The sequence below is a fragment of the Aethalodelphis obliquidens genome, unplaced genomic scaffold, assembly GCF_003676395.1.
Source record: "Aethalodelphis obliquidens isolate GAN/ISIS:26980383/991018 unplaced genomic scaffold, ASM367639v1 scaffold40, whole genome shotgun sequence".
Classification (NCBI taxonomy): Eukaryota; Metazoa; Chordata; class Mammalia; order Artiodactyla; family Delphinidae; genus Aethalodelphis; species Aethalodelphis obliquidens.
In genome coordinates, this window is record NW_020837984.1 from 6,514,663 (window position 1) to 6,541,358 (window position 26,696).

The following is a 26,696-nucleotide window of genomic DNA, read 5'->3' on the forward strand; positions in this document are numbered from 1 at the left end:
TCCCGGACCAGGGATCGAACCCATGTCCCCTGCATTGGCAGGCAGGTTCTTAACCACTGTGCCACCAGGGAAGTCCCTGATGAAACTTTCTATATTTTAGTAGTATCTGATCTGATTTTAGTGAATTCTTTTTAAAATTTAATATCTAGTATCAATTTTGTAAAGATTAGAGCATGTTTATTTCATGAATTAAGTGCTAGTTATTAGCTCTTTTTGTTAACATTATTTAAATATATGTTAGCCTTAGGGTTTAGGCATAAGATTTGAAAGTAGAAAAAGATTTAGAACCAGGTTAATGAACAGTTTTTGTTCATGCTCCAATCATGACTATTTTATGGTCTTAAAAGGCAGGGTATTTTAGATCAGGAATGCATTAAATAGATCAGTTCTTCTTGAAAAAGAAAGGGAAGGAAACAAATTCACTAAGTAACTTCTCACTTACCTGAATGGTATTTTAAACAGAGTCCCTAAAATATTGTACTGAATTTTTTTAATGAACCCTGTAAAGCATCATAGCTAATATGCTGTTTGGTTTACTTGGATGTAGCTTCCACATTTAATATGGAAAAATCTTGTCATTTTATTTTAGGGTTGGATTAGTAGAATCTAAAATACGTGTACTTGTTGGAAATTTGGAACGGAATGAATTTATTACTCTTGCCCATGTAAATCCCCAGTCATTCCCAGGAAATAAGGAACATCATAAAGAGTAAGTTAATTATTTTTTAATATCATATTTTTAAAATAATGGTATCCGAAATATGCATGGTTTAAGATCAGTTGTGAGATGCTATTTAACAGGCATTGATGGAGGATAATACATTGTATACTTGATCACGAGTTGTCATGCATTAAAACTAAGTACATGCTTTGTTGGTAGCCCACAAACCCCAACAAAAAACTCCATCACAATATTTGGAGCATCTTTAAATATATATTTAGTAAGTCATTTTTGAAGCATTTAATCCTCTTGTATAATAACACAGGATAACTTAACAGTGTTCTTGGTGTCAGTTTTAAGAATTTGGCCAAACCATTGACATTTGTATTTATGCTTCCATAGACCAAGTTTTAATTACCAAATAGCATCTGTAAAATTGTAAAAATTAATGGAAATTCTTAAATTTTTTATTTTATAGCAACAATTACGTATCAATGTGGTTCCTTGGAATAATTTTTCGGAGAGTAGAAAATGCAGAAAGTGTTAATATAGACTTGACCTATGACATACAGTCATTTACTGATACAGGTAAGACTTTGTCATCATGGAGCTGTGGTGCTCAACCTTGGCAGTAACGCAGTATCACCTGCCTAGGATCTGGCTGGCTATATTTTTTAAAGTTCTGCAATTGGTTAAATGAAGATGGAACAGCTATATCATGAAAATTAATTCTGCTATTAAAAAAGTAAAGGCATGATGAAGCGACTTCCAAGACCTGTTTGTGGGCGGGGGTGGGGTGGGGGGTTGCAGACCAGTGTAAAGAAAGAATATATGTATGTTTGCTTAAAAATATATAGACTAAAAAAAAAAAAAATACATAGACTATCTCTGGAGGGATATATAGTTTTTTTAAAAAAAAAACTGGCAGAACTGGTTGCTTTTAGGTCAAGGAACCAGGTGTGTCTAGTGGACAGGAGTGAGGCAACTTCACTGTATACTCTTGAACCCTTTTGAGATTTTGTTGTTGTTGTCATTGTTGTTTTAAATACTTATTTAATTTATTTGGCTGCACCAGGTCTTAGTTGCAGCATGTGGGATCTTTGTTGCCGTGTGCGGGATCTTTAGTTGTGGCATGCGGGATCTTAGTTGCAGCATGCATGTGGGATCTAGTTCCCTGACCAGGGATCGAACCTAGGCCCCCTGCATTGGGAGTGTGGAGTCTTAACTGCTCAACCACCAGGGAAATCCCCCCTTTGAGTTTTGTACCATGTAAATGTATTAACTGTTTTAAAACAAAAAGAAGACTAAAGAAAGTCTATAGGTGATTCTTAGTGTGCACAGCCAGTGTTCGTAATCACAGTCATAAAGACGACTTGCTTTTTACTTTTTTTACATGAAATAAATATCATTCAGTACAGGCTTGCTGAATATGTCTCAGAATCAGTGAAAAGGGTCTTTCACATCTAGCTCCCTAAGAATATCTCCCTGGAATATCTTAATATATCTGTTATAAATTTGGAGTTGTCTTAATAATCTGGAATAGTGTACATTCATACTATTAATATTCTTGGTTAGCTCATCTGAGTTTTCTAAATTCTTTTGAATTAAGCACTCACATTTATCATGAAAATCCAGGTTCCTGTGCATCACCTAGAACCACTGAATCACATGCTCTGGGAGTGGAGCCAGGAGTCTGCACACTGAACAAGCACTCCTGGTGATTCTTTTATAAGCAATCTTGAATGAAAACATAGATATAAATTTTTCCATTCTAATTTGGACTCATTTTTCCAAAATGAGGGGGTTGGGAAGCTCTGTTTATTATAGATTTATAAAATGTTCTTCTTCAGATAGAGATACTGAGGCCCCAAGAGATTAAATAATTTACATTTCACAGTACTTACTGTGCAAAAGAAAGCTCCCATCCCTGTCTTGAGTAAGCTTATAATCTAATTTGGTATTCACAATTAACGTACATTAAATAATTTATATGGTAGTTAATAAAAATGATTTTCTTATAAGGAGTGAAAAGCACTAGACTGGGGACCTAGGCCTACGTGTATTCCAATTTTGGCAAGGCATTCAAGGCTGTTGAGCCTCATTTACCCACCTGTATAATAAGGATGTACTTTTAGATGGTTTCTCATGTCTAACATTCTGTGGTTGGTGTAGAAAAAGAAGCTTCATGGAGGAGGAGAGCTTGAATTGGCATCTTGGATATTTGGTATTAGGATTAGCTCAGACTTGGGCAAATAATTATGAGAAGACATTGCCTTTGGGGAAAATAGCAGAAAACAAGATTTGGAAAAAGCCTTTTTTCCATACATTTATTTTGTTAGATTTGATTATGGGGAAGTCTTAGAAGTTGGACATGAGAAAACTAGTCAGTACTTGAATAGGGTTGTGACATTGTGAAAATGTTTTGGAAGTATTTGTTCTGTAAGAGGAATGTGTGTTTGTGTAGTGATGTGGAGATATTAAAGGTATGTATTTCAGAAAAAGAAAACAGCCCTTGGTTCAGAAGGAAGTTCCCCATTTTAACATACTGACTCTGTTACAGTGTACAGACAGGCAAACAATATAAACATGCTAAAGGAGGGAATGAAAATTGAAGCAACTCATGTTAAAAAAAAACAACTTCATCACTACCTTCCCGCAGAGATTCTTCAGAAGAAGAAAAAGGTGAGTTTGTACTCGTAACTCTCCAATCTGAGTGGAACTCAGACGAATGATCCTGGGACCAAATTTGCATTTTTATAACGCCCAAACCTATTGAGAAGAAAGAGGGAAGGTACAGACAATTCAATCTAGGACTAAAATCTTACCTTCATTAATCACCAAAGATAATTTGTTTTATATGTACTTCAGAATTGAAACCAGTCATTTTTCTCATTTACTTTTTGAAATCCTAAAAGCTTTCCCCTCTTTCAGCAAAGTCTTTCTGATGTCAGTCGAAGTTCAAGTGGACCTCAATCCAAAAGATCATCTCTGGATAGCAATTGTTTGGATAGCTCCAGAGACACTGATAATGGAACACCTTTTAATTCCCCGGTGTCTACAAACAAGCCTTCCAAGCCTGATAGTCCTCCTTCAGCAGAGACAGAAAGGTCTGTATTTCAAAATTTTCCTCTCAGTCTTCAGCTTATTTGAGGATAATGTAAACTTTTCTATACCTTTGCTAAATACTTTTTTTTTAACTGTAAAAAGATTTTATTTTGCCAGTTAGTAGTCAGTTTCTTATTTAGAATTATTTGACAATTTGTGGTAATCCTCTGGGGCATGGTATAGGTTTATGAGTATGTGGGAGTAGATAAGTACATAGAAATGTGCAGGTTTTCCTTTAATTTTTTCTGTAATTCTCTCCCTGGGTCCTCTTCCTTTCCCTACCCTTTTCTCTTCCTTCAGTGAAATGTTAAAGTTAGGAGTACTTGAAAGAAATTATCTTAAATGTTAAAATAAGAGTGTTTTAAATGCGTACTATTTAAATCATTTAATGATGATATTTTAACACTTTTAACAGGAATAATGCTGAGCCTGCTGCTGTAGTTGTGGAAAAGCCACTGACTGTCCCGCCAGCCCAAGGACTGTCTATTCCCGTCATTGGTGCAAGTAGGTATCTACGCTTTTTTTTAGTAACGATACTACTACATTTGTATTTAATTACTGAAATCTTTCTTTTTTCCTTTTCAGAAGTTGACTCTGCAGTAAAAGCTGTATCACCTCCAGCTGTGTGTACCATTCCTACTGTAGTAGGACGAAATGTCATTCCTAGAATCACAACACCCCACAGCCCTGCCCAGGGGCAGCCACATCTAAATGGAATGTCAAATATAACTAAGAATGTTACGCCCAAAAGATCCCACTCCCCATCCATAGATGGGTCTTCTAAGAGGTTGAAAGACATAGAAAAGGTAAAATTACAACTTCAGTGGTGATTCAGTAGTTGATTTTTTTCAAAGTAAACTTAAAATAGTGCTGAAGAAACTCAAATTCTTCAGTTATCTTAGTGTTCCATTAGGATTTGACTGTTTAAAAAGAGTATTTACCTAAACCCTAATAGGATAATACTAATTGTTCATCTTAAATTCAAATTACTGGGCTTCCCTGGTGGTGCAGTGGTTAAGAATCCACCTGCCAATGCAGGGGACACGGGTTTGAGCCCTGGTCCGGGAAGGTCCCACATGCCGCGGAGCATCTAAACCCATGGGCCACAACTACTAAGCCTGCGCTCCAGAGTCTGTGAGCCACAACTACTGAGCCCGTGTGCCACAACTACTGAAGCCTGTGCACGTAGAGCACATGCTGTGCAACAAGAGAAGCCACAGCAGTAAGCCTGCCCACCACAAAGAAGAGTAGCCCCCACTCGCCGCAAGTAGAGAAAAGCCCGCGTGCAGCAATGAAGACCCAATGCAGCCAAAAATAAAAATTATTTAAAAATTCAAATTACTAATGTGTCTAAAAATTTGAATGATCTTCGTTTCTCTTTGACTTACATAAAGGCATTATTGGTAACTAAATAATCATGTTTATTGTGTTACAATGTTGATCTCCTCTGCTTCCAGTAGGTGGTGGTAAAACTGTTTTATTCATTATCTGGATAGATTAAACAAAAAGATAAAACTTTAGAAATTAAGGGTGGCAATGGAATTGTCTAATTTAAATTCTCTTCCCTCATCAAACCATGTTCATAATAGGTTTTTTTGTTTGTTTGTTTGTTTTTTTTTTGGCTGTGTTGGGTCTTTGTTCGAGGGCTTTCTCTAGTTGCGGCGAGCGGGGGCCACTGTTCATCGTGGTGCGCGGGCCTCTCACTGTCGCGGCCTCTCTTGCTGCGGAGCACAGGCTCCAGATGCGCAGGCTCAGTAGTTGTGGCTCACGGGCCCAGTTGCTCCGCGGCATGTGGGATCTTCCCGGACCAGGGCTTGAACCCATGTCCCCTGCATTGGCAGGCAGACTCCCAGCCACTGCACCACCAGGGAAGCCCACGTAATAGTTTTGATGTTAGCCTGGTCACTAATTAGTTTCTCAGTTTATATAGATTTATGTGTTTTTTATAGGTAATAGCAACTCATTTTAATGTTTATATTTTAGTTTATTCGACTTGAATCAACGTTTAAGGAATCACGTGCTGCTGAGGACAGAAAAAGAAAATCAGTGGTAAGTATATCAATAGTGTGCTTCAAAATATTTACTTTTAAAGAGCCATGTATCAGGAAAAGTACTATATTCAAAAGTAGATCAGATTATATCTGTCAACTCTTGGTTATGTTTCATTTCATGTAGAAATAAGCATTTGCATATAGGAAAGAAAGTTTTCACTTGTATGTAATTCTGTTTTTAGGATGCCATTGGAGGAGAATGTATGCCTATTCCAACTATTGATACATCACGCAAAAAGGTAATAGATAGTCTTATCTGTAATAAAATACGCAGTTAAAAATTCATAGGTAATCTGCAGGTACAAAAAGCTTACTAAGAAGAGCCTAGCATGGGGTGAGGAAAAGAGTAGTAAGATTTTGTCCCTGTCCTCAAAGACCAGCAGTATAGTTGGAAGTTGGGTTGGAAATAGCAAACAAAGTGTATGATCCTAAATGTATGTACCTCAAAAGTCTAGAAAAGAGGGAGTCGTTTAAGACTTTACGATTTATGCAGGTTATGTTCAACCTTTGTTTTCATTTATTTTTAAAGAAGCAGTTTAGTGCTCAGCACAATAATTTCTTACCAACACTTGATAGTCTTTTGTTGTACACCACTGCTTACTGACAAAATTTAGGTTTGATAGTTGGGGACCATAGTTACTAATATTTTGGAGGAACCAAATATACTGGTATACAGAGTAAGTACCTTTAAAACATGAGCTAAAGAGCCCCTAAATCTCAATTTAAAAATTTATTTTCAAAGGATTACCATTTAAGCTAATAATATTATAGGTGCTCAAAAAAATCGGCCTTGTGTAAATCAGAAGAAGCCCTTCTTTGAGAGGTTACAGCAAACAAAATGGCTTATTTTTCACCCCCCATTAAATAAAGTGTTTCTCATCACAGTCAGCTGTCACCCTGCCAGGTTCCCCAGGATGTATTGGCAATTCTAAAGCAAAATAGAAAATGTCCTCATACTTTCTATTAGTTGTAGAATTTGTAAAATTTCTTTTAACGTAAGAGTGGGTTACAAAAAGTAGAGGTGTATAATTATGTATGGTAATGGAAAAAAAATTGAGATGATATTAAAGTGTGAAATGACATGTCTGGGTTTTGCTTTAAAAGATTTCAAGTATAAAGGGTAAGGGGCATAAACCAAACAAATGTGGCAAAATTTTAATAATGTCTGAGTCTTCTTTGTGGCATCTAAGTCTTCATTTGTGGCATTTAAGTCTTCATTGTCCTTCCTATTCTCTACTTCAATGCACATCTGAAATTTTTCATGTCTTTTTTTTTGAATGGATGTGTGTATGATATAATTTGTTTAGCCTAGGTAACATGCGAGGAGAATTAATTCTTGCAGTCATCTCTTGACAAGAAGCTGATATGCTGTTTCTGTCAGACAACTATCTGTATTTTAGGCTTCTGTCTTTGTTTCTGTCTTAGACTTTGCCTTCATTATATAATAATCTTTAGTGTCTTCAAAAGCCCTCATATAGATGTCCCTGACTTTTACCATCACTGAAGTTACCTACCCTGACTACAAAGTTGGTTTTCCTAAAAACTTAATTATCTCACAAGTTGGGTTATTCTTCTGCATGAATGTATTACAGAAACTAATTGAAGGCTATAACTGGATATCAAGTTTTCCTCTGTATCACACACTCATTTTTTCACCTTGCACCCCAAGAATTTCCTGTTTAGTGACCATGCTCTTCACCTATTTCTCTTTAACATTGCCCGAGTCTGAGGAGGACTTTGTTCTTTATGCATTTCTCAGTCTAGAAGTGGCAATTGATTAAACAAAGTCCTCTTTCCTATTCATACAGTCCTCCCACTTCTACCCTTTCCCTATCCCTCTGCTTTTCACCTGTTTAAAAAAAATAATAATAAGTCCCCAAAACAAGGGGACTTGAACATAGGGAAAAAATATTCAACACATACTTGAGTGTTTAGGAACTTAAAGCATTTGGGAAAAAACTCAGAGTTTTGTGACTGATTTACTCGTTGGACCTTTATAATGTGTATTTGTTTTTCCTACTTTGTATTTCTTTCTAACAGAGACTGCCCAGTAAAGAACTACCAGATTCATCATCTCCAGTTCCAGCAAATAACATCCGTGTCATCAAAAATTCCATTCGACTGACCCTAAATCGGTAAAAGCAGTGCCTCCTTACTTAAGTGAATATGCAATCATTTAGTGGCATAGATGCAGCCACTCTTTTTAAGATAGAGGTGGCTGTCATACATAAAATAAGGTGAAAGTTACAGTCATCGGCCTAACAACCTTGAAGTGGTTTTTTGAACTCTCACACTTTGACCTGCAGATGCTGTAGCATTCTCTCATTGATTGCTACATACAGTTCTCTGAGGATGACCTGCTATCAAATTATCATCTACAATATTATGGCTTTGCGTTGGAGGTTTTACTGCCTTAACTTTCGATGCTTGTTTCTCTGTTGTGGGAACCAGTTCTTGGCTCTCTGGACACTGATAAAACAAGTCCTGAACACCGCCCCCCTCTTTTTTTTAAGTCTTATGTTGTAATCATTGTATAGAACTAAAAAAGTTGAAAACAAAAAAAACAAAACAAAAAATGTAATTTTCCAAATGTTAACACATTTACTTTATCATTGAAGCCACTTTGTGACACCTGAGATAAATGAATGTGAGGTATCTTCTCTGCTTTCCTCATTTGTGTAGATGTACTTATGTCTGTTCTGTTGATTTAAGTTATTTTTTCTTGGATTGGCACACGGAATATTTAACTTTTTATTGTGCCTTTCTATCCAAATGTTGCATAGTTACCAGGGAGGATTAGTCCAGTGATTACATAAGAGTTGGGCACCATAAATTCTCTATATTTTGCCTCCCATGGAGGCCTTTGAAATGCATCTTTATTAAGAATCAAAATATGACCAGGATACTGAAAGTCAGTATATGAACGGTGAAATTGTTACATATCCTATCTCATGCCATTTCTTGTTAGTTGACTGGTATTTTTTACTGAGGAGCAACTCATTCCGGCATCAACAGTAAGATGCCTTTAAGTATGGCAAACTTGTATTTTTGAAGTGTACGATTAACTTGGCATGATACTTCCTGACCATTACTTACCGCCACAACTTCAAACAGTTCCTTCGTGGACTAGGCATGCAGAAATGAGCAGTGGATTTTATTGAAACCTAAAGGCATTTTTGAATGACATTGTTACCAACCATTAATTGGCTCAGGACCTTTGTAATTTTTATTTAAATATATGAGTTGTCTTTTTTTACACTGCCTTTTTCAGTGCATTTCTTAATATTTTTTAAGTTTCATGAACGCATGCTCCATTTATTAAAATCCATAACCATGTAATTCTTCTTGTAATATGTTGATTCAGTGTTTTGTAAATGAAGTCGTATGTATTTTCAGAGTATTTTTGTATGTACTGTAAGATACCATCTTTTCAAAGAGAAAACTTTAAAACCTTTACTGTCTCTCTTTAGTCTAATTTTTTAAATATGGATTATGCTTGAATTACTCTTTAAACGAAAATGTATAGATTACACAGCCAGGAATGTTGGTATATATTACCTTCTTCAGCTTTCACTCACCATTTAGTAGGTCCAGTAGGAAAAACACAAAATGGTACATTTGAATAGTGCAGGGAAAATCCTTGGTTATATAGTTTATAGGACTCATGGGATGCCATTTAGCCAGTGGAGTAATAGTCCATTTTCTCTTGCAAGCCCTTTACCATTGAGTTGAAATACTTGAATTCTAATTGTCAGAGAGCAGGATCCTTCTTTTCCCACTCCTGTTCCTGACCCCTACGTCTCTGAAATGGAAATTGTAGTGTTTAACTTTTACAAAGGAAGACTTCTTAAAAGTAAAGAAGAGCAAGGGGAAAACAATGGTTGTTCCATTATTCACTTTTTATATAGCAAAATATGAGAATGAAATCCCATAACCAAGTTGTAGCTTCCTTGGCAAAGCTGTTCTCTTAGTTGACCCTTTTTCTTTATTCAAGTATTTTGAGATTTGTTCTATAAATACTCTATTTGAGCAAAAGAGAATGATTATGCAAGGACTGAATAACTGTCACCTGACTTAAAACATTGATTGATTGAAAACTTCTTTAATAAGGGCTTTAAGAATTCCCCATACGTACATCCATGTTTACCCTCTTATATAAACCGATTCCTTGGAGTAACTAGCGGAGTTCATCTTTAATAAGAAAGCAACAGGCCTAACCTTTGTACTGTAGTATAGTCATTCCTCTTGTTTTAATGGTCCATTTGACATGGGGTTAAGACATAGCCAAGAGTTTAATGTTAGACTTCTCAAAGATAGCATTCTTCAACCTGTTTGGTAACTGGGGAGTTGATGAGGTGCTTTTGAGATAGCGGGTTTGGTCAGAAATGAGGTGTTTTCTATCCTGAACAGTAGGTAGAACATTGAGTACAGTTGACCCTTGAACAACACAGATTTGAACTACATGGGTCCAGTTATATGTGGATTTTTTTCAATAAATATAGTACTTGTATTTTCATTTCACAGAACTTTAAACTAATTAATTAATTATAGGGGAAGGTTTGATTGAGATCACAATATGTGGAATCGAAAGAACTAGGGTTTGAGTCCTGATTCGATCCAGACTGTTTCAGCTTCCTGCCCTTGGGTGAGTCATGTATCAATTCCTTTGTTTTTGAAGCAGAGATAGCAGTACAGGTGTTTTCAACTGGGGTGAGTGGGTTGGTGCCCCTAACTCCTGCATTGTTCAAGGGTCAACTGTACATTTTGTTACCATGGTAGGAGACCTCCATTGTAAGGGTTCCAAGTAAGTAAGAGGGAATGGTCTGCAGTTATGTGCTGTGTTCACAGGCACTAGGTAGATGCATTTGATTTCAAGTGTAGAGACTATACCTAGAAATATAACTAGAAATATATTTTACAAAGTCAAATAACCTGTTCTTCAGTATGTAGACACATGTTCATTTTCACAAGGGTATTTTAATCTCATTTTTCAGTGACTGGCTCTAAAGAATAATATATCAATGAAACAATTATCTGCTAGTTTAAACCTTAGGGACTTAACTAATTTGAGAGACAGGATAAATGGCTTAAAGCCTTGTAAAATTGGGGCAAGAGGATCTTATAAGACTATGCTTACAATAAGAGTTTTTGTCTTAAGGCAGCAATTTAGTAACATCATTAAAATGCTTACTGTCCTATATAGTTGCAGTGAAGTGAAGTGAAGTGAAGATGGGCAACGTCGAAATGGGCTGAACTTATTTTCCACTGTGTCCCACAGCTTTGAAATAGAAATTCCTAACCTGCGGATCATGGACTGTAGGGAATCCCTTGCAAATGTATATAAGAAGTTTTTGTTCATATACATTTTTCTGAGGGAAAGTTCATAATTTCATCAGCTTCTCAAAGTGGTCACGACCCTTAAAAAAAAGTTAGGAACCACAGCTTTTCAGGATTGAATAATCCCAAACTCTTTGCAGTTTTCTTCTTAAGATTTTTCTGTGGTGTATTTCTGAAAATGTACTGTGGCTCTTAACTAGTAAAGTGGGCTAATGAAGGACTCTGGAACACTGAATTTCTCTCCAAGTTTCTTTATATATCTCAGATGAAACTTCATCAGTATTTAGAAAAAGGTGTATGATTAGGTTTGTGTCTTCACTTAACTTAGATTCATTAACAGGGTCAAACTTAAGTTCAACAAATTTCAGCCTAAGAATGATCAGAGTAGAATAGCTTAGAATAATGATTAGAAATGGTAAAAAAATAGGATTTATCATTAAAGATCCTAATCCTTTGATTTTGGTAGGCTTAAGTTTCTTATCTCTCCATGTTTGTGGTTCAGATCAGAACAGACTGAACAGACCAATAAACAGAACTTTAGTGTAAAAAAATTTTTTCTAATAAATAAAATTGTGTGTGTATTTAAATAAATAACTATTAAAAATTCCAAAGCTTAGAATTTAGGTCATGATAATAGTGATGAATATAGTGCAAGTGGTGGAAGAAAACTGGTCTCAATAATGGTGACTATTTCCTTAGGATTTTTTAAAAGAATTGTACAAGGTCAGACTCTTCCCAAATTTCCCATTTTTCCTGGAATAATTTTATATTTGAAGTAGTTGAACATAAGATTATCATCAGGCTTGCTATAATTTTTAATGTATTGCTGCATTTTTAGCAAGGACCCACGTAATTACCTTAAAAAGTGCTTAGGATATCTTTGAGGTCAATGGTGCTACATCACGTCACAGTATTATGTAAGATGAATGCAGCTCCTGTTCCTTTTTAGCTAGCTGTTTGTGTAGTTCATATTAACTTTTCCTGCCTTTTATCTGGATTGTCTTAATTTCTTAGTTGTACACACGAGCCTCATTATCTGTCTGGAATAAGTAATCAAATAAACTTGCTTTGATAAATAGGTGTTGATGATTGACTGATATTATTCGGGAGTAACTTAACAGTACCAGACGTCTTTAACTTATTTATCAAACTGACAGCCAATTCGGTCCTTCACCACTCAGAGTCTTTGGCAGGTAGTGGTATCCACAACCTGCTTAACATAAAAGCAAAGTTCATACTCAGTTTGCCTTACACGGAATATCTGATTAAACCTTAGCAAGCAGTAGCATCTGCCTCAAGTGTTGAGGGCAAAATTCTATCACCCTGTGGTCAACATCAGGCAACCAGAATACTCTCCTAATGGCTGGACAGAGGTGCCTTTAGCAATCAGATCTTGGGTACTGTCCACAGAAGTACAAGCTACAGAGCTTGTTACATTCTTGTTAATGACTTGTTTTTAGCCTATCCACCTATCTTAAATCAGGTACTGAATTCACAAGTAAGAACCTGCTGTCTACATCAAGATTATTAGCAAGCCACTCATGGCACCAGTGGAAACACACTTGACATTTATTAAGCTAATTAGCAAAGCCTCCTGTATTGAGTGAGCTGTGGATAACAGAAGGGCTTCTAATAGTCACTTGTGAAGTACACTGATTGGAGTGCCAGCTGACCATCCCTGGAGTGTGAATTTCTGATTAGGGCAGCTCACTGCTCCTAGGATATAACTTTAACACAATTATCACACTATGCTGAATGTGTTAAATTAACATCATAACAGGTTCTTTGTGGCTCTGAATGCATTAAGCTATTAAGGGCAAGATAGAATTTGATGCTTTTAAAGCGCATGTTCCAAAAACTATCTTTCACACCATATCCAGCCAAACTATTACTTATTAGTCCTTAAAAAGACACACTTCTAAACCCTTCCTTGCCAACCTCTGATTACTGACATTTTGAGCCTAATGGCCACATAAAGCCTTCCATGATAATCTGGTCAGAATCAATCATCCTACCTTCCCAACACGTTACTTGTGACTTTTCAACGTTTTAGTTACTCTAACTTGCATAATGTTCCGTTTACATACTTGCTCTCCCCTGAGAGGTTGTAAGTTGAGAGTAGGAAGCTATATCCAAGGATATGTAGTGGGTATCCAGAAAATCCTGAAGAAGAAAATGTGTGAGGGACTTCCCTGGCGGTCCAATGGTTAAGACTCTGCGCTTCCACTGCAGGGGGCATGGGTTCCATCCCTGATCAGGGAACTAAGATCCCACATGCCGTGCAGTGTGGCCAAAAATAAATAAATTTTTTTAAATGCATGAGTCCTGTTTCGTTGGTTGGTTTTGATTTTTTTCTTTTTAGTCTGAAGAGGGTTATCTAGAAGAGAGACCTGATGAAGGAACTAACAGAAGCAAACAAAACTTAGTGAAGATCATTAAGGCACGTTTCTTTTTCACCGTGAAGATCATTAAGATGCATTTTTCAAACTTTTTCAACTGTAACACTTAGTTAAAAACATTTTAGGGCTTCCCTGGTGGCGCAGTGGTTAAGAATCCGCCTGCCAATGCAGGGGACATGGGTTCAAGCCCTGGTCTGGGAAGATCCCACATGCTGCAGAGCAACTGAGCCGGTGCGCCACAACTCCTGAGCCTGCACTCTAGAACCTGTGAGCCACAACTACTGAGCCCATGCACCTCAGCTACTGAAGCACATGCACCTAGAGCCCGTGCTCCGCAACACGAGAAGCCACCGCAATGAGAAGCCCGCGCACCGCAACGAAGAGTAGCCCCCGCTCACCGCAACTAGAGAAAGCCTGCTCGCAGCAACGAAGACCCAACACAGCCAAAAATAAAATAAATTTAAAAAAAATTTTATATTGCAAGCCAGCACATACATGAACATGTGTGTGTACATATAATTTATATATGTATATACACACATAGGTAATTAAAACAAGTTTCACAAAATGCTCTCCTACTATGCGAGACGCAGGTTGATATTTTAAGAGCCAGCTGTGATCTCACTAAGGTGATTTCACAGCCTCTCCTGAGTTGTCACCTACAATTTGAAATACACTAGAAGTTCTCTTCCCAAAAGTTCATCTCAAACTTGGATCATCTTTCTTTATTCAGCCTGTTTTAGAATGCAAACTGTTACAGCAAATAGTACTGAAAGGCTAGTAGGGTGAAGCATGGTGGAGAAGTAGATGAGGCTAGCTACTCCTTTCTCCCAAGGAAAAACGTTACCCAAAAGACTTAACATCTTTGCATCAACTGACAATAAAGAAAAAAAAATCATGAAAGCCAAAAAATCAGCAAACGGCAAGAATTGGGACGTTTGGATGGTATTTATTTTAGTATTGGTTAGTTGACCTCAGCTGACCAAGGGGTGTCATCAATCCCTGGAGGGTGCACTGGGGATGGACTGAAGAATGACAGGCTTAACTTATTAACCAAAGTCACTAGAGTGAAATGTATAAATTTCTCATTTAGAAAATTCTATTGTACACACACAGCTCTCATATAATATCCCAACATGGTCGAGGAGCTCAAGGGTCCCAGAGAATTGGGGTCCAATAGTAAAATTATTACTATCTCCTGTGGAATTCTAGACCATAATTATAAACGTTTAACATTTCCTAAGCAGTTAGGATGTGCCTTTTTAAACATTATAGCACTTAATCTTTACAATGATCCTAATAAGGTAGCACTGTTGTCCTTATTTTACAAATAAGGAAATTGAGACAAAGAGTTTATGTGACCCGCTCCAAACTGCATAACTATTAACTGGCAGACTCGGGAAGTATTATGATTCAAAGTATAACGCTCAATCATATCTCCCATTTATGAAAGAACTTACATGGAGGTGTGGATCAAATTCCTGCCACCCTGCATTCTTCTGTGGAGTCTGGAACTTTTGAGGGAAGGCTGGCCAGCAGCAGCAACAGTCATTTGTGCCAGGCTGCAGGGGGCACTGTGGCCTCCTGCAGGGAGCCCAGGGCTAAGACTCAGGAAAGCCCAGTTCTGCCCAGGCTCTGCCACTTACATCTGTGTACCTTCAACAGACACTCAACCCTCCTGTGCTTTGCTTTCTCCCACCTGAAACACTTGCCCTTCAAACCTCATGGGGAAGCTGTGACATGAAAATATTCCAAAAGATTGGCAGGTTCTACAAACAGGATGGACAAACAGACTGTTAATCTCCCAGAATAACAGCTGTGTAGCATTCCTTAGCCATCAGTCTAAGAGCAGGAAGAAAAGGGATCCAGGAGGAATATCGCCAAGAAAAGAAAAGTAAAAATGAAGTTTTACTTGATATGCTTGATCATAGTGAGAGGATATTAAGACTTCTGTCAGAGTTTGAGAACAACCAAATAATTTTTTAAATGACACATCTTAGTTTCAGTGAAACTATATAAAAGGAAATATATGCTTTATATTATATATATATTTTATATATAAAGCTATATAAAGAGGAAATAAATCCACAGTATATCACATGGCTCAGCTATAAACATTCATATAGTCATAATAATATAAGTAGAGAATATTGAACTAGCCCCAAATTATACCTATACTGAGAAGGGGTGGCAGAGGGCGGGGGGGAGAATAGGGTGTAAGAGAGTGAAATCCTCACCTTCAGTGGTAGTAAGTAGAAAATATCTAAAACCAAAACGTGTATAATAGTGTAAGCATGTTATTTAGAAATAATAGAAAAATAAATAGTAACTAGGAATAAATAATAGGAGAAAAGTCTTAAAGACTTGAAAATAAATGTCTCTAGGGAGCAGAAATCAGGACTGAGGAAGAGGAAGGGAGAAGATAACTTTTTGTTGTTTTTTAAGAAGAGTTGTAGAACTTTTTGCCTCTTAAACTAGTATATCCACTATCTCTAACCAGTATGCAGTCAGAGAATGTTGTAGACTTTGGAACAGATAGATCTTGGCTCCAACCCGTACTGCTTGTGAGACCTTGGGTTCCAGGTTCCTAATCTGAAAAGTGAGACTATCAATACCTGTTTCGCCAGTGAAGCATCGAGAAGTGGTTTAGAAGCTCTGCGGCCAGACTGCCTAGGCTCAGACTCCAGCTCCGACTGACTGACAGAAGTTGTGAAAATTCCTTAATTTCTCTGTGCCTCGGTTTTCTCTTCTGAAAATGGTGGTTACGATCACAGAACCTACCTCAGAGTTGCTAAATGGATTGAAAGAGAGATCCAGAAGCTCCTGGCACATAGTGAAGTTCAATGAATAACTGAGGCATTAGAGGGTTACACGAAACAGTGCATTGTGCACTAGGCATGGTGCTTGACCCTGAACGGGCATCCACTTCTAAACACACACCCAAAGAATCAGGGAAGAAGCCGGCGCTGGTCTCCCCAACCAGACTGAAGTACTAGATCTCTACCTTCCATGCAATGATGTGAAGATAAGTGGTCCCTGCCGGGCCACCAAGCCCCTCCCTACACGTACTTCCTGGAAGAGTTGTTTTATTTGGAGAAAGTATGTAAGACTCATTTAATTCTTACAGAGTTTCACTGGCTTGTTCTTTGGTCTGCTTAAATGTTACAACGGGTTAGGCTTAGATGAGAGTGGCTGTCAAGGCCGTTTGTGCCAGTCAGGACTCACGGAGCGCCTAGCGGGGCAGCTGCACCACCAACGTGCAGTAGACGCTCTCTGGCTTAAACAAGCATCCTCTGATTTCAGGTGAGCCTACACCTGTGACACCTGCCCACGCATGGAGAGATGGCCACAGGAATGATCCAAAGCCACACCCGTCCCCAGACATACCTATACCTCTTGACTCCCGCCTCTCCTGGGAGACAAGACTAACCCAGCTCCAAGTCACTTCCTGCCAGGGCTTCAGGGCAATTCAAAGAACATCTAAGTGCAGGTTCTTTCCAAATAGATTGGTTTCTTGAAACTCACAAGAAGTCAAACATCAGAAAAGAGGGGATTTCTGAAAGCCACCCACTAGGATGGCAACTGGTCCTTGGTAGTTTCAAATATTAAGAAAAGAAAAACAAATCGGCGTTGATTAGGCAGTATCTAATCTCCCTGAGCACAGGAAGTGAAGGCAATTGAGCCTGATTTGCAGGAGGCCCTGAGGGTGTACAAAGCAGCCACTCCTCTAGCAAAGCCCACTCACCGTCTGCAGAGACACCTGCTTTTCCTGCCCCAAGCTGAGCACACCAGAGGGAAAGCACCATTAAATTCCCTGTGAGCTCGGGGCCCACTAACTGCATCAAGGTCACCAGGTGAAGGGGTTGGGGAAGGAGGGAAGAAAGGATGAGATCAGTTTGACAGGCTAAGTTGATGGGGTCAGTGGGAGACAAGAGCCATGAAGCCATTCATTCCACAAATGTTTATGGAGCCCCCAACATTCACCAGGCATTGACTTAGCCACCCAGGACACAGACAAGAATGAAACTTGTCCCTGATCTGAAGGACCCCCTAAGACTGGTAGGAAGCTGACTGACATCTTGGTTCTGCCACACCATGGGAGCACAGCAGAGGGACCCCTTACTTCTGCTTTGGTCAGGGATGGTGCTAGGGAAGAACGACCTTAGGGTTCAAAGTTGTAGAACAATTAGGAGATTTCCAGGCAGACAAACAGTTGGGGGAGGTGGGAGGGTGAAAAGCAATGCAGAGGAAACCACATGTGCAAAGGATGGAGTTTCTGGAAATTAGATGGTGTAGTGGGGCTGTGTGAAAGGAGTACTGGATGCATTTAGGGAAAAGGTGTAAGAAGAGGCTAGAAATGTCGGCAGAGTCCCAATACCTGTGCATGGGAGAGGGAGAGAAAGAGGCAGGGAGACGGTGAGTTTCCTGCTATGGTCTAGCTAAGAAATGAGGAGAGCAGAAACCACAGCAGCAGAGAGGGGACATATTTCAAGAGGTTTCTGGGGGTAGAATGGATGGGATCCGCGGACAAACTGGATTAGGGAAAGAGTAGAAGGTAGTTCCCACGTCCTTGGGTTGGAAGATACTTTTCTGTCGTTAATTCCGAGAATACAGGGGCAGTGTTGGGGTAAGAGGGTCAGGAATTCAGATTTGACAGCGTCAAATTTGAGCTGCCTCAAGCTCACCCTTATGAAGATGTGCAGTAGAGAGTGGGAAACACAGACATACCTCATTTTATTGCACTTTGCAGATACTGTAATTTTTACAAATTGAAGGTTTGTGGCAACCCTGCATTGAGCAAGTCTATCAGCACCATTTCTCCAACAACATTTTCTCACTTCCTGTCTCTGTCTCACATTTTAGTAATTCTCACAATATTTCAAACCCTCCACCAGCAAAAAGATTACAACTCGCTGAAGGCTCAGATGATGGTTAGTGTTTTTTAGCAAAAAGTGTTTTAAAAATTAAGGTATGTGCTTTCTAGACATAATACTATTGTACACTTAACAAACTAGAGTATAAACATACCTTTTATATGCACTGGGAAACCAAAAAAAATTTGTGTGACTCACTTTATTGCAGTGGTCTGGAACTGAACCCGCAATACCTCCGAGGTGTTCCTGTGTACTGGTCTGGAGTCCAGGAGAGAGGTCTTGGCTGGAGGTTCAGGTTTCACAGTTTGGCAGGGTTGGCTTTACAGATACTTGTTAGTGGGGAACTAGGCTTATGAGAGGGGTTCTCCTACTGGAGAAACAGAGGGGACAGCTTATCTGATTGGTCATCTTGGGGAAGGAACTAAGCAAGTGCAGCCAGGCCCTGGGGGCTTACCCACTCTGGATCTATCCTGCTGTGTGCTGAGTGGTTCCCTGGGACTGCAGTGGGTGGTCTGTAGAGAGTGAGCCACTTGAAGCAGACCCAAAGCTATGGCCTCCAATCAGCATTTTCAGTAATAAAGCGAACGTTTTGATCGCCATCTGTCTTCTACAAACTCATGAGGGAGAAGGTGTTGTTTATTGAAACCACTGCCAAACTCCCAACACTACTAGTGTACGTTTTGTTTGCTGTACTTTTCTCTCCTCTGCATTCCAAGCAGGTGGTCAGGCCTGTTAGTGGAAATATCTTTCCTAAGATGTTTTTGCAGGGTGAGAAAGCAATCACTGGTAGCCTGTGCATGGTGTTCCTGGGGCCAGGGCTTTGAGGGCTGCAAGAGGAGACAGAAGAGATTCGACCCTGGACTGGGAAGAGGGAAAATACCAGCAGGTCCCCGAGGAGGACTGGGGTCTGGATGCTGCTCTGTGTCAACTCGCCAGGGAGGTGACAAGTCCTCAATGAGGGCAGCTGAGCAGTGCAGTTGGGAAGGCTGGACCCCAGGCCCAGGAGCTCTCACTTTACCAAGGATTCCTTTGCTCCAAGCAGTAAGGCCACTGGCCCTGAGGAACCATGGGCCCAGACCAGGGAACATCTCAGCAATTATCAGCCAGACCAAAGACCAATGGCTTTGACTGGAGGGGCCTCCCAGGAGGAGCCGACTTGGCACACCCCTGGGTGGAAGCGGGGGACGTTTACTGAGATTAATTTCCTGCCAGCACAGTAGAATCGGGGCTCATTGCCAGATTGAAGTTGATTTAAACAAAGTCAAGAAGTGTATTTCCTTCACTTCAGAGTTGGAAGACTAGGATTCACAGCTCTGACCGTAGTTATCAGAACACAGGGGTGCTGGGAGTACCGAATGCGGGGCTCAGAGAGAGTGAAGCCAGGGAGTGTGGGCAAAAGCCTGGACAATCTCAGATTTAGGGGTAAGTGAAGAAATAAGGGGCTGAAAAAGCAAAATCAGCAAGGCAAGAGATGCTAAAGAGAAGAGTTAATAGCATTAAATACTGCATGAGTCCACTAAGACTAGGACTGAAGTGTAGCCATGTGATCTGGCTGACCTTAGGATGACCTTAGCAGAGCAGTGCTGTGGAGGTGGACTCGAATGCAAGGAATAAAGGTCACATTCTCAAGAAGAGCAGCAGGGGAAGAAGGGAGAATCAGGGGTCATAGATCGAAGTGGAGGGAAGATTTATTTTGGACTTAAGAGATTTCTGAAGGTGCCTTAAATTTGAGGAGAAGAAGCCAATGGAACAATTGCGGATACTTCATAACACTGGATCCAGAGGACAGGAATATTTGCACATGTTGAGGAACGAGCCCAAGCAGGGAATAGGAATATGGAAAGGAAGGCAGAAGGTAGAAGTGATGGTAAGCTGCCACTTTAAAAAAAAATAATAATAATTATTTATTTAGGTGGCACCGGGTCTTAGTTGTGGCAGGTGGGCTCCTTAGTTGCGCCTCACAGTCTCCTTATTTGTGGCTTTAGGGTTCCTTAGTTGCAGCATGCGAACTCTTAGTTGCAGCATGCATGTGGGATCTAGTTCCTTGACCAGGGATCAAACCTGGGCCCCCTGCATTGGGAGCGCAGTCTTAACCACTGTGCCACCAGGGAAGTCCCAAGCCACTTCTGATATTACATTATAAAAAGACTATGCCTTCCCTCTTGGGCACTCTTGTCTTGCTCTCCCTTGAGTCACTCCCCCCTGAGGGGAAATCAGCTGCCATGTGTAAGGCAGCCCTATGTAAAGGCCCATATCAGTGACCCTAGAAGAGGATCCTTCAGCACCAGCCAATAGCTTGATTGCACTCTTATGAGAGACCTTGAAGGAGAGGCACCCAACTAAAGCACAGCCAGAATCCACAAACTATAAGATAATAAATGTTCGTTCTTTTCAGCCACTAAGTTTTGAATGCAGCGATAGATAACTATGAAGAAGTAGATATGTTTGCATGCAGGGAAGGCAAACATTTGAGGGAGCATGTGCCTGAAAGCCTTCCACTTTCTGTGCTGAGAGCAAGTTGAAAAAGAGAACAAAGGTTTGGCATGGCTACATTGGAAGATGAGAAATTCAGCTGGCTAAGGGTGCATGAAAGAATGGGCCAGTAATCGTAAGAGCCCAGCTGAGATGGGTGATTTAAAAAAAAGTTGAAGCTACTGCAATAAGCAGTTAAGGACTTGTTGTCCAGCTACCTTGACACCCTGCAATAGAAGAGAAAGAGGTTGTTGAAATGACCAGGATCGGGAGTTTATAAGATGATGAAGTAGAAAGCCAAAGAAGCAAATCAGTTGGAGATGCTAGCAAGAGACGGGCTACAGTGATGGAACCACAGGAGGGGAACAAGAGGTGGTGAGAAGGTCACAACTGGATGGACAGAAAATGGTAGGTAGCCTCAGTGAAGCTGGGGAGCTGCTTAATGGGCTTAAGAGTGAGAGGAATCAAAAGGCCCTAGGCCTGTGCTCAGAGAGGAGCAGTTCTGGGTGACCAGATGACTCAGGCTGTGCCCACGGGTGCAGGTTTCTTAAATAAGTGCCTTCTGCCAACTCCTCCAGTCTGATTCAAGCCAACCTGAGCTCCCTTCATCCCATCACCATGAACGCCATGCTTCAGCCACAAAGGACTCCTGTGGTTCTGTTCTCATGTCGGCCTGGGTTGCCCTCCCTTCCAACCCCGTCTTTCCCCAACAGATTCCTTTTCAACCCTCAAGCTCCAGCTCATGTTCTGCATCCTAAGTGAGCTCCTCACAAATGTCTACTATCTGAATTAATGCCTCCCCACCCTATTACAGCCTGGAGTTTGCCATATATTATCATTAGGTTGATGGGGTTTTCTGTTTTCTCCATCAGAAGGTATATCCTTGGCGGGTAGACAGTGCGAGCCAGGACCTTTAGGTAGCTGGTGTTCCCAGAAGAGTGTCTGATTTGCAATCAGTGCTCAGTACTGAACTGGATAAAGTAGTAAAATAATAAGGCTGAAGGCACTGAGCACACAGTAAGTCTTCCTGAGGAACTCTGAGATGAAAAGGGCAGCGGGAGAGAGCACATCCGTTCACTGTGCATCTGCCAACACTCATGACAGCTGTGCCAGGGAGCTCTTCCAAGTTTGGAAGACTAAGGCTCAAAGGTTCAGACTTGGCCATCACTTGTCTCTTTACTCCTCCCTAGGTCCATCAATATGCCGATAACTCCCAGAATTCCTCTCCAGCCCAGAGTGTTCCCGGGATGGACTCTAGACACAACTCCCACTGCCTCTGCCACCTCTCTAACAGGCCTCTCAAACGCACATGGTCACAGACTCCTGATTCCGCCGCAAAATGTATTGCTCCCACAGCTGTCTTCATCCTAGTAAACGGTGACTCCGCTCTACAAGGTAGGTCTAAAAAATATCGACTCCTCTCTTTCACACAACCTCCGTCAGTGGTCCGATCGGCACTTCCTGTCAGCTCCACCACCCGCGGGTGTCTACATTCAACCACCCACTCCCCTGCTTCCAGCACCTGCCACCTGGATTATTGCAAGCCACTCCTTACCACCTGCCGGCTTCCCGCCTGCCACCTTCAGCCAATTCTTGGCACAGCAGCAGAGAGGTTCTTTTCAAATGTAAACCCCATCTTTCCGCTCTCCCGTTTAAAACCTTCCGCTAGCGCCCCATCTCAGATCCTCAGATGGCCTACCAGGCCCTGCCTGATCCGGTCTCCTGTCAATCACTGCTCTGATTTTTAAAATAGCTTTTCCAGATATAATTCACATGACATACAGCTTGCCTACTTACGGTGCACAACGGTGTGGCTTTTAGCACATTCCCAGAGCTGTGCAGCCACCATCTCAATGAACGTTACAACGCTTTCATCATTTCAAAAAGAAACTGAATCCCCTAGCCATCACTCCCCCATCTTCCCCTCTCTCCCAGTCCCAGGCACCCAGCTTTCTGTCTCCATAGATTTCCCTTTTGTGGATATTGCCTTGAAATCTGAGTTTCTCTCTGCCTCCTGAAAGCCCCTTCTGCCCACCTTCTCCCTCCTCCTCTCCTACCCCACCCAACACCTTGGCCTCCTGATTCTCCCTGAACACTCCCTTCTCAGGGCCTTTGCACTTCGGTTCTTTCCACCTGAACCCCATGGTCCCCAGATCACGGCCACACCTCATGTCTCCACTCAAATGCCACCTTCTCAGGGAAGGAAGCCTTCCCTGACCGCCATACAAAACAGCACTCCCATCATTCGCTTACCCCGCACCTTACTTACTTTCTCTGCGTCACTAATCATGATATATAATATAAGTAATTTATACAATATATATATAAAATTATATATGATATCAAGCATGCATATTTTTTTTTCCTTTTTTAATTGCCTGTGTCTCCCTGCCACCCATGGAATATAAGCTCCAGAGGGAAGGGGTTACCACTTTTGTACCCTTAGTGCCTTGAACAGCACCTGAAATATACTCTATAAATATCGCCAAATGAACAGCAGAAACAGGACTTGAACATCAGTCTACTGGACTCCAAAACCTATAGCTTCAGTCACTGTACTCTGCAGATCTTAGAAAATGGGAAAGATTTGGACAGTGGCAAGAGGTAGGAAGGTCTAACGCCCATGCTCAGGGTGGTGCATGCTGAGGTACGTTGCCCAGGTCTCCCCTCAGGATGGGGTGTTCTTTACCCCAGCTGCGGGGAGCGTTGGCAGCCAGCAGCTCACAGCTGCATCCTCAGGGCTGGCCCTGGCCTAAAGAGAGCCGCCTCCCTCAAGGCCACTCTGCCCCTTTCCAAAGCAGCCTGTATCCAATGGTCAATGTGGGGTATAAAGCCTGCCCCGAGCTCCAACTGTAAAGGGCCATCCTAGCTCCGGAGCTCCTTGTGACATTTGGTGAAGACTTTGTTGGGACAGCATCAAAGTTCAACTTTTCCCTCCAACAATCCTGCTGCCTTTCCTCCTCCCACAGGCATTGATCTTGAGTTCACTCCCCAATAAACTTTGTGCAGGCAAATCTCTGTTGCAGAGCCTACTTTCTGGGGAGCTCAACCTGTGATGCTCAGAATAAATCCTCCAATGACTTTCCAGAAAGGTCAAAAGATCTTTGGGAAACTGGACACAGAACAAATAAGCTGGGCCTCTGAAAGCTATGCCAACAACCAGATGAGCCAGGCTCATCACATCCCTTTTAACAGAATAACATGGAAAGGAAGAGAATGTGGCGTGCGTGGCCCACGACCACTGCCACAGCTCGGGAGTATGCCTCACGTGAAAGCAACTTCATTTCTTAGCCAAGCAGACCTCAGCTTGGGTCCCTGTCTGTGCCATGACCTCACCCTGCTGAGCCAAATCTGCAGCAACTCATGAGTCATCGGGCTCGATCATAATTTCCTATTAGCTACGTACCCCGCCCCAAAGGACAGTGGTTATCTTCACCTCCCCCTTCTGGAGCCTGGCTGCTGAGTGGGAGAGAAGAGGGGAGGGGAAAAGGAGTCATCAAGAAATGACAACCCCAAGGGGGCAGCAGTATCCCTGCCTGAAGTCTAGAGAGGAACAGGCAAAATTATTAAAATCATACTTGCCTGTCAGCCTTTCAGTTGAATAAGAAATTAGAAGGTGGTCTCCTCTCTAGTGTGGGAGCAGCTTGAGAGCAGGCATCAGTTATCATAAGTAATAGTACAGCCATTCATAAGACCATGAGTCATCCTAAGGCCGCTTCTCATATAGAGACTGGGCCAAGCTCTGTTCTGGGCACTTGACATGTATTCAACTAGTTTCACCCTCTTAACAACGCTTTCAGGTAGGTGCCAATCTTATCACCCTCATTTTGCACGTGAGACTAAGGCACAGAAAGCTTAAGAAAGGGTAGGAAACTTACTAAGGCCACACAGGTTACAAGAGAGTTTGGCCACTGTACCTACCACACTACCGGTGTGTATAATTCAGGGCCGAAGGCAGTGCTTGGGTTTGGTGGGGTACACTGCCCTGGAGGCCCTTCTCACAGCTAACCGCACACCCCTCAGGGGCAAGTAGGGGTGAGCGGCCCCCTGGGTTAAAGAAAACATGGGTTAAGGAGAAGTGCAGGGGCTTCCCTCCAAGCGCCCCTTCTTCCTGCCTAGGGTATGGGCTGTGAACATCTCCCCATGCCTAGATTCACGGCGCCTGCTTTCTCTTTGATGCATTCATTCTTTCCAGATTTTTTTACTTTCTTTCCATTTGCTCACAAGGGAAGGCCTGCTGGGGCGGAAACATCATGCTTGAGTGAAAGGAGAACAATGGGTGCTGGCGGCCGAGGAAGCCTCGAGTGTGGTGGCTGTACTGCGGTTCCAGAACTTCCTCCAGGCAAGATCTGATCTGACAAGACACACAGCAGGGCTGATGCAGACATTCATCACTTCCTCCCTCAACAAAAGGTGCTAATAAAATAAACTTCTCCTCTCACTGGCCACTTGGCCGCTGTGTTGATTACAGCAAGATCTTTATGGACTCTGGTTCTTTACTCATCCTTTCCGAGTATTATTTTCCTTGTACCTATAAGCCCCAGCCCCTCCCAACACACACACACAAGAACTTGGCTGCGTTTTTCCTTGGGCGTCTCTGGGTAGTGTTGTTTATTCCCAAGTTACCCTCCTGGACCAAAAAGAGTGATGATCCCCTTAGGTTCCAGATTTTAAGAATGTCTAGGTTTAGCTAGACCAGTGTTTCCCAAGCTGTTTTCATTATTACCCCCTAAAGAGCCTTGTCAGGTATTCTTTTCCTAATCGCCCTTCTTCCCATGACATTACTGTCTACCAGCATATCTCAGGGCCACGAACCATTGTAATATCTAAGATTTTTTTCACATACCTCTGCCCTCACCCCCCGCCCCACTTCACCTAAGAAACACCTTGGGGTTAATATCGCCTGCTAAGAATATATGAGCTGGAATCAGCAACAGAGTTTCCAGCCTGGCACTTTCTTCCTTTCAGTGGTGATGGCTGATATCCTGCCCCAGCGCTGCATTTCTTGCTCCTGGTTGTAAATAAACTCCCATCTACCTCTCCCAGTCAAACCTTAAGCCTGAAGTAATTTCACTCGTAGGTAATTACCCAAGAGAAATGAATGACTGTGTCCACCAGAAGACCAGCTTTAACTGTAACAGCCCCAAACTGGAAACAACCTAAGTGACCTCCAATAAGAGAATAGACAAAGTAGGATATATTCACACAATGGAATATTACCAGCAACAAAAAGGAACAAACGACTGCTACACATAACAACATGGATAAATAGCAAAAACAATGTAACTGAAAGAAAACAGACACAAAAGAGCATATATGGTATGATTCCATATCTATGAAGTTCAAGAACAGGCAAAATTAGTCCATAGTGATATTCGGAATAGTATTGATAGTTACCTCTGGGACAACTTAGAGGGAAATTTCCTCCTCTATCTTGATCTGACTGATTGTTACATAGGTGTACTCAGGTTAAAATGTGTGTACTTATATAAAAATAAAAAGTCTGGCTATACACTTAAGATTTGTGCACTTATCTCTATAAATTACACCTTAAAATTTTAAACAGGTCCTTGAAAGCTCCTAAAAAACAAATCAGCCAGAGGTGCCTGGTTAAGATACAGATTTCAGGGTCCCATTCAGAGACCTACTCTATGGGGCAGGGCTGAGAAACTGACCCTTATCCAAGGCCCCTGGTTATTCTGATGCATGTTGTCCTGGCATTACCCTCTAAGACACACTGGTCAACAGCACCAAGGCATGTGGGATCTTAGTTCCCCTACCAGGGATCAAACCAGCG

General features: G+C 41.2%; 1 protein-coding gene across 4 annotated transcripts in view; it reads left to right on the forward strand.

Annotated features, from left to right (window-relative positions):
- The window catches only part of PAPOLG (poly(A) polymerase gamma), a 35,847-nt gene extending 23,615 nt beyond the window's left edge, over positions 1–12,232 (forward strand). For 2 of the 4 annotated variants that reach the window (XM_027131760.1, XM_027131761.1), the window contains exons 14-23: positions 590–709; positions 1,140–1,249; positions 3,222–3,343; positions 3,593–3,768; positions 4,182–4,270; positions 4,352–4,572; positions 5,750–5,815; positions 6,000–6,056; positions 7,858–7,952; positions 8,124–12,232. In XM_027131760.1, the coding sequence (XP_026987561.1) occupies positions 590–709; positions 1,140–1,249; positions 3,222–3,343; positions 3,593–3,768; positions 4,182–4,270; positions 4,352–4,572; positions 5,750–5,815; positions 6,000–6,056; positions 7,858–7,952; positions 8,124–8,343 (1,276 nt within the window). In that variant the 3' untranslated portion in view covers positions 8,344–12,232. The other 2 variants (XR_003438235.1, XM_027131762.1) reach the window with 2 other exon arrangements.
- The last annotated feature ends 14,464 nt before the right edge of the window (positions 12,233–26,696 follow it).